Source organism: Hippopotamus amphibius, chromosome 17, assembly GCF_030028045.1.
Source record: "Hippopotamus amphibius kiboko isolate mHipAmp2 chromosome 17, mHipAmp2.hap2, whole genome shotgun sequence".
In the NCBI taxonomy this organism is placed as follows: domain Eukaryota; kingdom Metazoa; phylum Chordata; class Mammalia; order Artiodactyla; family Hippopotamidae; genus Hippopotamus; species Hippopotamus amphibius.
In genome coordinates, this window is record NC_080202.1 from 17,103,033 (window position 1) to 17,117,249 (window position 14,217).

Genomic DNA, 14,217 nt, shown 5'->3' on the forward strand with positions numbered 1-14,217 from the left:
TCTCTCACCAGTATTACAGCCCATCCCCCCATCCCATCACAGCTGCTGGACATTTTAACAGTTGTACTGGGGCCTATTGGGGCTTCACCTGGGGGCCCCCCCTGCCAGCTGGCCAGTGGATAATTCAGCTCCACTGGATCACACCATACTTAGGGGATTCATTAGTTTAGTTCAGATTCTCTGGAACACCCACTCTGAGATGGAGACTTGCAAGCAGGACACTTATTAGGTAATACTCTTGGGATCAACAATGTACAGGAGTGAAAGGGGTAGGACTCAGCAGAAAGAGAAGTTGGACTAGATGCAGTCACAGCTGAGGCCTCAGCTGACCCCTTGAGAGCTGATACCTTAAGGGGACTCTGGAGTGGGAAGGGCATTTCAGGGAGGTCGCACCCTGAGGCTGCATCTTCTGGTCATTAGTGCAGGCTCTCCCAGGCAATGGTGTGACCTGGTTCCAGGTAGCTCTCTTGCTGAGGGCAATTCCTGGAAAGGGATCCCAAGGAGAGCTGTTGGCCACCAACACTCCCAGCAGCTGAGGAAATTGGTGCCTCAGTCCTAAGAAGTTGTTTGTTCCTTGGCATGCTGGGGGGGGGGGGGGGGGGGAGGAGAATGGAGGGAAGGCTCCTTTTGAAGAGCTTGAGGAAAAAGATTGGCAGATTGTTGCATGACCAAAAAACAGAAGATGAATGAAAGAGATGCATTTAAAACTATACCAAACACGAGTGGTTCCCCTAAACCCTCTTGTGTGGGACAGTGCAGAAACGGGGGATGTTAGGACACAAATCTAAATCTGTTCTACTCTGAAGCTCATGTCTTCCTACTAGACCAGAGCTAGTCAAACTGGTGCTCCATGGGCTAAATTCAGATCGCAGACGTATTTTGTTTGGCTGCACAGTGGTTAAAAAAATGTGAATTGGCTGCCACAGTGTGAAACTTGGAAGAGTTTATATGTAAGTTCAGAGCTCCAGCTTCTCTTGAGTAAGGGGAAGTTCTAGCAACACTGTGTCAATGTTCCTACAGGGCAGGAATCGACTGGAGTTGAGTGACAGCTGCTTCTTTACATCAGGGGATATGCTCTACAGTCCACCACCGTGTCTATGTATGACCTTTTTGGGCATTTTTGTTTAGAATTCCTGCTATAAGATCTTTTTTGATCCAACCCCTAGAATAATAGAAATAAAAACAAAAATAAGTGGGACCTAATGAAACTTCAAAGCTTCTGCACAGCAAAGGAAACTATAAGCAAGACGAAAAGACAACCCTCAGAATGGCAGAAAATATTTGCAAATGAATCAACAGACAAAGGATTAATCTCCAAAATATATAAACAGTTTATCCAGCTCAATATCAAAAAACAAACAACCCAATCAAAAAATGGGCAGAAGACCTAAATAGGCATTTCTCCAAAGAAGACATACGGATGGCCAAGAGGCACATGAAAAGCTGCTCAACATCACTAATGATTAGAGAAATGCAAATCAAAACTACAATGAGGTATCACCTCATACCGGTTAGAATGAGCATCATCAGAAAATCTACAAACAGCAAATGCTGGAGAGGGTGTGGAGAAAAGGGAATGCTCTTGCACTGCTGGTGGGAGTGTAAATTGATACAGCCACTATGGAGAACAGTATGGAGGTTCCTTGCAAAACTACAAATAGAACTACCATATGACCCAGCAATCCCACTACTGGGCATATACCCAGAGAACACCATAATTCAAAAAGACACGCACTCCAGTGTTCATTGCAGCACTATTTACAATAGCCAGAACATGGAAGCAACCTAAATGTCCATCAACAGATGAATGGATAAAGAAGCTGTGGTACATATATACAATGGAATATTACTCTATGAAAAGCAATGAAACTGGGACATTTTTAGAGACATGGATGGACCTAGAGACTGTCATACAGTGAAGTGAGTCAGAAAGAGAAAAACAAATATCGTATATTAACACATATATGTGGACTATAGAAAAATGGTAGAATTCCTGCTATACTATGCATGGTATATATCATAGGCATTTGGGCACTAATTTTTTTTTATATATAAATTTATTTTACTTACTTACTTACCTATTTATTTATTTATTTATTTAATTGGCTGTGTTGGGTCTTCATTGCTGCACGCGGGCTTTCTCTAGCTGTGGTGAGCGGGAGCTACTTTGTTGTGGTGCGCAGGCTCCTCATTGCCATGGCTTCTCTTGCTGTGGAGCATGGGCTCTAGGCACATGGGCTTCAGTAGTTGCAGCACATGGGCTCAAGAGTTGTGGCTCATGGGCTCTAAGGCACAGTCTAATAGTTGTGGCACGTGGGCTTAGTTGCTCTGCGGCATGTGGGATCTTCCTGGAGCAGGGATCGAACCCACGTCCCCTGCATTGGCAGGTGGATTCTTAACCACTGTGCTGCCTAGGAAGCCCCTGGGCACTAAATATTGATTCAGTGGAATTGAATGAATTTGATTGGAGAGAAAGTTTGGAGTCAAGTCTAGACTTCCAAGTGTGACAAGTCGCTTGGCACTCAGGGAAGGCCTCAGGACAAGAAGTGCTGATTAGGATAAATTAATGACATGCTGGCTGCAACCTGAGTAAAGCAAGATGAGCAGAGGGCAAAGGCCTGCGGTTTTGATGTCTTACCATAGAGTTAGAGAGGAATGGGGGATTAGAGGAACCAGAGAAGAAGAGGAAAGGGAAGCAGAGAGGGACCTTGGCAATGGAATGTCACTGGAGGCAATGGAGCCAAGAGTTTGGGCACTTACATCAGTCTAGCAAAGATGAGAGCAATGGACGGGCAAAAAGCCATGCTGACAGGAAAGTAATTAGGGACTTTCAGAGGAAGTATGAGAAAAGGAAAGATAGGTTGTAGATCTGGAAGTCTGGCCCTGAAGTAGAGGCACCGGGCTACTTCGTGGGAGTATGAGCAAGAGCTTTCTCAGGGGTCCTCATTGGGGAAGGCACAGGTGGGCATTTGTTTAATATTCATCCTTTTTTTCAACACTGTCAGCATCATTTCTGACATCATCTAAAAGAAATTAGTCAGTATTCATGTTGCATCCTTAAAGAATGGACAAAAGAACCATCCAGACTCTGTCCTATTGTTCTACTGGAATGAAATATTAATTAACTTAATATGTATTTTGGACAATCACCAGCCGGCAGAGATTGGAAACTTCTCTCACAGATACATCTCTCTGTATACGTGCTATTGGCTTTGTGGGTTTTCTGTGTAAGATTAAAATTCTGGTTTCACTCTACCTTGTCACCCAGTTAGTAACCTGCTATGTGGCCTCACTGGCTCTTAATTAGTGTGTGCTGAGAATGTGTAGACTCACTTTAACATTAGCCTAAGTAAAGTGTACTGAGGAAGATGAACTTAAAAATAACTCATTCCAAAATTCATGTCAGATATAGACAGATCATCCATTGTTTTGGAAGTAATCGTCTTCCTGGAAAAGAGTCATGACTCAATTCCACATGAAATCATTTCAACTCTGGTATTGGGGGCACAGGGATGCCTTTATTTCAGAAGAGCCACAGTCTGTCTCTATGGTCTTTGGGGTCACACCACCTGGGTTTTCATCCTGACTCTGACACCTACCAACCGTGTGACCTCAGGCAAATCACGGAACCTCTTGTGACCCAGCCTCATTACACGAGGGTAGTGATACCTATTGGAAAAGCTTGTTGAAAGAGTCAAATGGGATGATGAATGTGAATTAATAATGTATGCCAAGTCCTTAAAGGCTTTTTGAGGATGGTGAAACCTGAATCTTTCTATTACCAACTGCGCAAAAGTATTATTAACTTAGGTGCCTATCAGTTCAGCAGACGAAGTCTGGACTGGGATTCCAGAATCTGAGTACTTTGCCTTTGGGTCTAGCATTGGGATTTAAGGGAACGTTTAAAAAAAAAAAAAAAAATCACCGAATCTGCCTTGGCCTTACTTTTTCCTGTTACTCAGCGGGCTATAGCAGCTACGAAGGACCTGGAAACCTGAGGTTGTGTGCCTTATTTTTTGCGAGAGCTTAAGGCAGAGCACAGCTCCCCACAAATCAGCGGCAGAGATCTGCGTGCAGGGAGAAATGCTAGCCCCAGGGCGCCCTAACTTCCAACCCCGGGAGCAATCCAAACCCGGAGGCCAGCGGGGGACGGGGAGCCTGAGGTGGTGGTGGGATGGGAGCTGATACTCCCGGGTCGGCTAGAACTCTCGCGGGCTGCAACCAGAGCCCGAGTCGAGGTGAGCCCGGCGGCGATTAGGGACGCGCGCCTCCGGGCCCGGAGGAGTTAGGTGACGTCACCTCCAGGAGGACTCGCTTTTTCATTAATGAAACCGGCCGGCGCGGGCGCATGCGCGGCAGGCCCCCTTCCCTCTCGCTTCCCCCTCCCCTTTCCCAGCCGCGCTCTCAATCTCTAGCTCGCTAGCTCTCCCTCTCCCCGGGCCGTGGAAAGGATCCCACTTCCGGTGGGGTGTCATGGCGGCGTCTCGGACTGTGATGGCTGTGGGGAGACGGCGCTAGTGGGGAGAGCGACCAAGAGGCCCCCTCCCCTCCCCGGGTCCCCCTCCCCCGCCCCCCCTCCCCCCAGCCTCCTCGCCAACGCCCCCTTCCCCTCTCCCCCTCCCGGCCGGGCGCAGGCCACCCATCCCCACCCCCGTGGGAACGTTCAGAGCCTGCACTCCTCAGACCCTCTCCTCGCCTCTTCCCTCACCTCAGCCCCCGCTCCTCGCCCTCTTCCCGGCCCTGGGCCCCGGCCGCCCGGTCCCTCCGCCGCCCCCCGGCCGCGGGGAGGACATGGCCGCGCACAGGCCGGTGGAATGGGTCCAGGCCGTGGTCAGCCGCTTCGACGAGCAGGTAACGGGCCCGTGGAGGGCGGGAGGTGGGATCGGAGTGGGGGTGGGGACGGAGTGGGTGAGGGGAGGAAGGAGCGGCCGCCTCCCCCGCGGCCGCCTCGGGGATAGGAAAGGCTGGGGGGATAAGTGGGGGTGGCCTAGGGGGGAGGTGCGGGGAAGGAGGGGACGGCTGGTGGCTCGAGCTCCCCTTCCCTCCTAAGTCGGGGGGTGGGGCCTTTTCCCTGGCCACCCCTCCGACCCTCCATCCCCTTTATCCCAGCCCTTCCGCTTGCTGATAGGGATGAGTGACCTGAGGGCGTTTTCAGGGGCTCTCCATCTGGATTTAATCATCCCCCACCCCTTACTTTTTTTTTTTTTGTGAACGGAGGTGGGTAACATTTAGGGGTTTTTTCTTGCCTCAGTGGATCTCGTGACGGGGGGTGAGTAACTGAAGGAACCCCAAGGCCCGTCTTGTGTACCCCCGATAGGAGAACAACATCCCGCCCCTCCCCCAGTTTCTTCAGCTTCCTCTCTTGGAGGGGGAAGAGTAGAAGAAAGCAGGGAAAGCACTGGTTTTCTTACTTTCTGCTCCAGCGTTTCAGCCCGCCCCGAGAACTCCAAGTGCACACACACTGCACATCTTTTTGATGCCCCACACGGGCGTCCCCCCATATCCTCATAAGACAAGACTGGCTTTTACATTGCCGTTTTCAGTGGAAACCATGGTTCTGGTTCCCTCCTGCTTCTGAAATATTTTTCCTTTTTCTCCCCCCCTTCCTTGGTAGTTGCAGTTTCCCCCTTTATTTTTTGCCACCGGTCTGAGAATGTGAATATTGCTTTCTGGAGTGGGAATCTTGGGCTTAAGGGGAGAAGAATGAAAGGAAAGTGGGAAACTACATCTGAGCCACTGACAGCAGAGAGCAAAGACAGCTGGGAAGTGGTCCTGAAGCCGTTAATTCTGCTAGTGTTTTGTTGTTGTTGTTTTTTGACTCTCACCTCTTAGTTGACAAGAGAACTTTCATTGAGAATATTTGAGATGGAAAAAAAAAGTTTTATAGCTTGGGGAGGTGCCTTTTTATTCCCTGAGCATCAGAGTCTAAATCCTGGGGCTGATCAGAATGAATGCACCCGGAGCCTTTTGTCAGTAGGATTTAGTTTAACTTTGTGTTGCTCTAGGTAGTTGGGGATCGTTTAAAGGGATGCTTTTTGCAGCTGCAGTTCTACTAGCATGGGCTTCCTGTGATGAGGGAACTGTTTGAGATTGAGTCAGTCTATTTTGTTTACTGGATATAATCATAAAACTGATTAAGGGAGCTGAATGGAGGGGGGAAATATTTGATCCATAAACATTTTCTTACAGGACTCATAGTGTTTCTGACCTATCTGAAAGATATTTGGGGATAGGCAGAGGAATTGGGAAGAAATTTGAGCAGAAGCTATTTAGATGAAATAGAATTATGAAACTGTCAGAGACCTGAAGCAGTTCTTTCACCCATCCTTATGCTTCCAGACCAAAAAGTATCTAAACCACTGTGCTGCTAATCTATTTGAGGAAGTGAAATGTTACTGCATATATTGGATTGTGTTATTGATGGAGCCTTAGATTTAAAACGATAGAAAAGACTTTCTCTGCGTAATTTTTAAAAAGAGGATTTAAAAGGCATACAGAAGGACCTCAGAGCTGAACTGTGTGGACAGTTTAATCTGGATGCGGGAATTTGATGGAGTCACACCACAACTGTAGTTCCCAGTTGTTTTTTTTTTAATTAAAATTTTTTTTCCGGTTTTTCAGCTTTATTTCTTCACTTCTTACCTGTTGATCTCTAGCCTTATCTGTCACATAGAAAAACATAGTTTTCTAAATGTTAAAAGAGGAATGATTTTGATTATAAGCCCAGTAATGCAAGTAAATGTTTCCTTCATTTTATCCCCAGTGTTAAAAGACCTTAGGCTTTGTTGTTTGCTTTGTTATGAATATTGTGAAATCAAATTCACCACCATTTGTTAAAAATTAAGGCCGAAAGAATTTTAAACAGAAGCATTGAAAATATATATTCCTCAGGTTGTAATAAAGAGAAAGATCCATAGGAAAAATTATTCCTCACACTTTTCTCTTATAAGGTTAAAGCCCACTGACTTTGAGATGTGAAAGTGTAAGGGTTTCGGTGTTTTTTTTTTTTAACATAAGGCATTTATATACATTCTTATTATAGAAGTAATAAACGTTTAATTCAAATTAGAATTTACCTTGAGGCTGGAAATGAGGTAACTGAGGCTCAGAGTGGTTAAATGACTTTCCAAGGTCACATAGCAGAGCTAATAATAAGAGCCTCAGTATGAAAAGCATTAAATGCTAGACAATTAGGAATATTTTTTTCTGATAAATATCCTATAGGATTTGTTTTAATAACCCAAAAGTATAGTTAGGAGAGAGGAGTTTACATTTTTATTGGGGGGGGGGATAACCTGCAGTTAGTGAGAGATATTTGTATGAGAGTCAAGCATTTCAACTATGTCTGAAAGTTTTAAATTTTGGGTATATTGTCTGTACTTTGTTTCACGGGGTCCAGGGGGAGTCAAGATGCTTCTTTTTTATTACATCTAAGACATGTGTTGAGCCAGAGAGCTTGTGCATGTCTAAAGATGGCAACTGTGTTTATGATTGAATTGATGTTTTGGTTGGACTTCTAATATTTGTGGTGATGAAAGGGAGATGCATTACTGGCCACTGCTGACTATGTATTGTACTCTGATGGGTATTGCTCAGCAGCTTGGTACAGTAGACACACTTTAAACAAGTGATAGTGTTCCATCTTGACATCTTGCACTCAAGTCCTTGTTTCCAATCTGGTGAAATAAAATTCCTGTAACCTGCTGGTATTGCCACTAAACCTAATATTTATGGCCCAAGTTGAACAATACTTAACAATTTAAAAAGTAAATACTGGACTTCCCTGGCAGTCCAGTGGTTAAGACTCCTGCTTCCCCTGCAGGGGATGTGGGTTTGATCCCCCTGGTCAGGGAAGATCCTGCATGCTGCACAGCACGGCCAAACAAACAAACAAACTTAAGTACTTCCTTAATTAGGGATGGGAGTTGTGATGGTGGACAGCCAGAAAGCGGAATGGATAAGTTACACGTGCTTCTCCTTAACCTGTCTTTATGGTGCTGAATAATAAGTTTCTGAATTGAAATTGGCAATTTTTAGGTGTGTAGCTTTAATTTGTGGCTCATTAGCCAATTTACTTAAATTAGAGAGAACCTTCTTACATGCCTCCCCTAGCTCCAGATGCCCCACCAGTCTCTGTAGGACTTTGTTCCTGAAAGGGAGTATAGGAAAACTGGTTATATGAAGGTTTTTGCTTTGTTTTAGGGAATTCAGAAAAGATATCGCCAAATGACTTGTTGTAAATATGTTCACTTAAGCATTTACATTTTCCATATCTGTTCAAGTAAAAACGGTATAAAAAATAACATTGTAAAGAACATATTAGAGAGTAAACTCTGATTTTTTATTTTTAATAATAGCATATTGGTTGTAAATTGAATGCTAATTGGAATGTCCTTTGTATATGTGGTATAAAACTCACATTATAAAATGATTGGCAAGTGTCTTTGAAGTTACAAGCTACATGTTAACTGGCCAGATAGATTTGTAAAACTTTGAAGTTGTTTTGATTTTGGATTAAAAAAAAACTTTTTAGCCTTGTTCTTAAAGCCTGATCTGCCATTTTTGTAAGGCCTTATAAGTAGTTGAAAATGAATATTCTTTTGGCAAGGGGTATGTTATGGTGAGTGAGGAAAAAAATGCTTATTCTTTATTCTGGAGCTCATCTTTTAGAAACAGTTTCCAACTGGTCCTCAATTAGTTCTCTATGCTCCCTTACTCCCCATCTAATTGTCTTTTTTTTTTATAAATTAATTAATTTATTTTATTGGCCGTGTTGGGTCTTTTTTGCTGTGTGCGGGCTTTCTTTAGTTGTGGTGATTGGGGGCTACTTTTTGTTGTGGTGCGCGGGCTCCTCATTGCTGTGGCTTCTCTTGTTGTGGAGCATGGGCTCTAGGCGCGTGGGCTTCGGTAGTTGCAGCACATGGGCTCAATAGTTGTGGCTCACAGGCTCTAAAGCGCAGGCTCAATAATTGTGGCACACGGGCTTAGTCGCTCCGTGGCACGTGGGATCTTCCTGGAGCAGGGATCGAACCCGTGTCCCCTGCATTGGCAGGTGGATTCTTAACCACTGTGCCACTTAGGAAGCCCTAATTCAGTCTTATCTAGCATCTAATTCAATCTTTATGTGAGCTCCTTCCTTTTCACCTTCAAACTTACTAAGATTTCTTTTTGCTCAAACGTATACTTGGTCCTTTGGCTTTCTGTGTATAAATCAGCCTTCTTCTTCCTTTGTTGCCAAATACCTGCTGCCTTTACTATTTATCCACCTATATCCTTCATAACTCCCTGAAAACTAACTTCAGTCTCTGCTTTCCTTCTGGATTGCTGCTTTCTTGAAAGTGATTCCTTCTGGCAAAACAGTGGTTTTTTGATCAACTGTAATACCACTGTGGTATTCCATTACCCCTGGAAACCAGTCTTCTCAAATTCCAAGACACAATACTGTCTTGTATGTATGCTTGAAAATCCTTAAATGTTGATGTTCTCATCAGTCCTTGTGCTTTCTCTGTCATAACGTGCTGCCCATCGTTGAACTATGGTTCGTAAATGAGGGTCTGAGTTTTGCTCTGCTGTTTATGGCCTCAGTCCTTATGCTAGCCATTAGATCTCTATGGATCCTAGATTTCCTGATCTGTTGGAATTGAGTAGAAAATCTGTAAGATTTCTTTCTAATTTATTTATAATAAATTTATTTATTTACTTATTTGCTGCATTGGGCAGGCTTTCTCTAATTGTGGTGAGCGGGGGCTACTCTTTTTTTTTTTAAAGAATTTTATTGAGATACAGTTAACATACAATAAATGCATATATTTTGAGTGTACAATTTGGTATTTTTTTTCTCATTAATAATGTATATATGGCAATCCCAGTCTCCCATTTCATTTCCCCTCCATCCCAGCAGGGGCTACTCTTCATTGCAGTGTGTGGGCTTCTCAGTGCGGTGGCTTCTTTTGTTGCAGATCACGGGCTTTAGTAGTTGTGGCACGTGGGATCAGTAGCTGTGGCTTGTGAGCTCTAGAGTGCAGGCTCAGTAGTTGTGGTGCACGGGCTTAGTTGCTCCTTGGCATGTGGGATCTTCCCAGACCAGGTATTGAACCCATGTCCCCTACATTGGCAGGTGGATTCTTAACCATTGCGCCACCAGGGAAAGTCCCTTTCTAGTTTAAATATTCAATGATTTTAATGCTTTAACAGCATCTCCCTGTGCCACAACAGTCTATCAGGAACTGACCCCACTTAATTTACCTAACGTTTCCTCATTATGCTTCAGTGTGCACATATGTTCCAGGCAAGCTGGCTTAGTCTGTGCTGTGTATGTCAAACTTATTCCTGCTTCTCAGCCTTTGTTTATACCAGCCCCTGCCTAAGTGCTTTAATTCCGCCTTTATCTTTTTCTAATTCCTGTCCACACTTAAATGGGCAGCTCAAGCTTCATTTTCCCATGAAGTCTTTTTAGATGGAACTCACTGCAACCTCGTTTCTTGGTGTGCTTGTCACCTGGGATTCTACAGAACCACCCTTTAAGGTGTCTCCCCTTGGGATGGTTGGTTGAAAGTAGCGTTGTTTTCTTTTCTCTTATCTTTTCATCAGATAGGGTATAAACTTTCTGAAAAGCAAGAAGCTTCTGTTAGTTTTCTCCTAATAGTTACTCCAGGGCCCAGCACAGTTATAAGCACACAGTGAGTCATTGGTGGAATGTTTTTTATATGATTCCTGGTTCAAAGGTGGGCTGGCTAAAAGGAGTGGTAATTTTGGCTTTGTTTTAAATGTAAATATCTGAATTTTAATTTAGTGTTTATGATAGCCTCTTACAAGTTAAGTGGTATTTTAACTAAGAATAGGTTTTTAAGAAAAGAGAGCTTTAAGGAGAAACTTGTGTGTATTTCCTCCAATGGAGTTAACATTTTTGAATCAAATTTCAGATCCAGTTAACTACCTTTGTGATCATGAATTTGTCACTTACTTTTAGTCTTTACATAAGGAAATTTTTTGCATTGGTCTAATAGGATAATGAATGTGAAACACTTTGAAAAGACCAAAGTTATTCAAACGTAAAATTTATACATTTTCTTCACAGCTGACTGATTATTGTGTTTTCACTAAATAAAGGAGATAGACTAGTCTCTATTCCCCCATTTGTACCTTGGCCAATTATGTTAGCATTCATTGACAAATACTTAGGGTACTAACAGGGTCCTTAGGTAACATACCGTGGGTGACTGTAATCTGTCTGTTTTCTTGCTTTATCATCTGACTTGTGGCGTACATAGTGTACGGCTCTTCAAGTTTGGGAAGTGTGATAGAAAAATGTCATAAGGTGTTGTGTGACTTGGGGCAGCAGTATTGTTATATTAGATTTTAAATATTGCTACACTTTTTATTTGACATTTTGGCCAATAGGAAATTAGAATCTTATTTATTTATTTATTTTATTTTTTTTTAAGGAATGTAAGAGTTTATTAGCTGTGTTGAATCTTCATTGCTGTGCGTGGGCTTTCTCTAGTTGTGGTGAGCAGGGGCTACTCTTCTTTGCAGCGCGTGGGCTTCTCTTGTCGCAGAGCACGGGCTCTAGGCTCGCGGGCTTCAGTAGTTGTGGCACGTGGGCTCAGTAGTTGTGGCTCACGGGCTCTAGAGCACAGGCTCAGTAGTTGTGGTGCACGGCCTTAGTTGCTCTGTGGCATGTGGGATCTTCCTAGACCAGGGCTCGGACCCGTGTCCCCTGCATTGGCAGGTGGATTCTTAACCACTGCGCCACCAGGGAAGTCCTGGAAATTAGAATCTTAAATCTGCTTTTTTTGGGAATGTATTTAGCATGGAGAATTTTGTCCTTAAAAAAAGGTTAGAGATACACTATAATAGTAAGCATGCCTTATTTTTACATCTTTGTTCTTTAAATTACTCAGACTGCTGTGGGGCATTTTTGTTTTATTTTCAAATTTGGTGTTATGGGGTCCCATATAGACTCTCTGTTGCTGCATCATAGCAATATACTTTTCAGGGTGAGCAGTGTAATAATTAAAAACATGTGTTTTGCACATGTGTTCCCTAGACCTCAGTGTACTCTTCATTGAGGGTTTTGTGTTTGTCTGTATGTATATAAGACAAGGGATGGGAGTTATAAGAAGGCTCATTTTTTAAAGGAAGTTTAAGGAGGAGAATGTTCTATAGAAGTAGATGGGGAGATTTGTGGTCAGCTTAAACTGTTAAAAGGCTTCGAATCAATACTGAAGTAGAATATGGGCATCTTAAGCTCTTTCTTTGCTGAGGATTGACTTGAATTTATAAAAAGCATTGGCTTATTCTATCTGACACCTTTTAGAATACCCCATTTTCTTGGGGGTAGAGAGGGAAAGATGAGACAATGTTTGTTTTGACCTTGAAGAAGAAAAGTTAAGGTGTTTTTACATTGTGGTGACTGAATCAAGTTTAAGGTTTCAGCAATTTGTAAATTTCTGTTTCATACTGTGTGATAGAACCTTCAGGAAAACAGAGCACATTCAGAGGTTGTGGTGAAGAAAATTTTAGTGTTGTAGAATATAAATAACTAGAATTGATAGTGCCTCCAATAAACTCTCTTCAGGTGCTTGCTGTTGATGGCATGTTTGACCACTTCAACTGTTATATGCCTGAGATATATAGTTACATTTTTTGGTTTTCTGAGACTGGCTTTTGAGCCATTGACTATATCATCAAAAGGGCTTCTGTTAAGACAAGAAGGCCTCAAGCTAATATGGAGTACCATCCTGTTATAATGAAGAATTGGAATTATCCTCTAAACTTTACATATTTTTGCTATAAATGGTACTGATTACTTTACAGTAGCAATAACTTGAGGTGCAGACTTCCAGATTGCATATTTTCTTTAAACCACAGCCTGGTACTATTTTGGTTTGGCTTAGGGTTGCCACTACAGTCTACAAGCTGTTGCCTGCTCCCATTAATATTTTATAGTTTAGAGTGTCATATCCTGTTGAATTTCAGATAACTTACTTTACTTCTTCTGGTGAAATCCTTACCCCCTCCATTTCACAACCCGCAAGCAGGGTGTTGTGTCTGGTGCCAGAGGGATGAAGTTAATTTAGTAAATAGTAGGACTTTTAGAAATTTACTTTAAAGTAAAGGACTTTTATTTAACTTATTTTAAATCATAGTTTTATATCCAGCTAATGGCCTCGTGGATAATTACGGCTGTAACAATCTCAAGCGACCCTTTTCTGTTTAATTGTTGACAGCTTTCTTTGGATAGTCCTCATAGTAATTTGGGCATAAGAAAATCACTCTTACTGCCTCAAATTTGTGATGCCAGTATACTGTGTAGTTAGAGAGCTTTTGACTGTGCAGCTTTCGCAGTGACCTTGGGTAAGTCAACCTCTCTGAACTTCGGTTTTCTGTTTTCATCTATAAAATGGGGATAATACCTAGTTTACTTACATCATGGGTTTGTTTAGTATCCTAGGTGTGAATCTTTTATGTGAAAGGAAGCTGTAAATAATCATAAAAATGTATTACCATGATTATTGTCCTGTGTAGTATGTTTTCTATCTTCTCTTTATATTGATAGTTTGGTGATTATTATAATTTCTATAATGCATGAAAAAAAAAACTAGAGAGGCAAAGCAACTTGTTCACAAACATATGACATGTAATTCATTGAGTTTAAACTAGAGTGTGGGTGTCTTAATCCTTAGAGCAGTAACTTTCAGTAAATAGAGCTTTACAAAAAGGGCTTAAATTTTGTGAACAGAGAGTACAAATATGTAAAGTGAGGAAGGAAATATTGCTTCTTCACTCAAAAATGATACATAACATTTTGCCTTTTATATTCATAAGAGAATATCTGGAAATCTTTTTTGATTGGTCATGTGCTAGGCATAAGTTTTAAGCATTATATACTGATTTCATTCTTTATCATTCTTTTCACCTTATCAAAGCTTCTCTTGGCTGTTAGAAGTTGTAACATTGTTCCCCTTTTATTTAGTTTTATAGCATTTTATAACTTGCTGCAAATTTTTAGGTGAGGAGAGTTGAATTCTGAAGGTGAGAGAGAATTTGTGAGAGTACCAACAGGAATGTACAATTATAAAGATGAGATTATGTTTTTTTTTTCATTCTTTTGTCTGGCATTTCACAGTCAAATTTTATAAAGTTGGCTTTCATACTCTGAGAACATTCCATTTAGGATTTGATTAAATTTGAGACAGCCTTTTAACCTTTGGT

General features: G+C 42.2%; 1 protein-coding gene across 6 annotated transcripts in view; it reads left to right on the top strand.

Moving 5' to 3' along the window:
- Nucleotides 1-4,406: 4,406 nt before the first annotated feature.
- NF1 (neurofibromin 1) overlaps nucleotides 4,407-14,217 on the top strand; it is a 237,044-nt gene continuing 227,233 nt past the window's right edge. For 4 of the 6 annotated variants that reach the window (XM_057714093.1, XM_057714096.1, XM_057714097.1 and 1 more), the window contains exon 1: nucleotides 4,426-4,851. In XM_057714093.1, coding sequence (XP_057570076.1) covers nucleotides 4,792-4,851 — 60 coding nt within the window. In that variant the 5' untranslated portion in view covers nucleotides 4,426-4,791. Of the gene's footprint in view, nucleotides 4,852-14,217 lie in introns of all 6 variants that reach the window. The other 2 variants (XM_057714095.1, XM_057714098.1) reach the window with 2 other exon arrangements.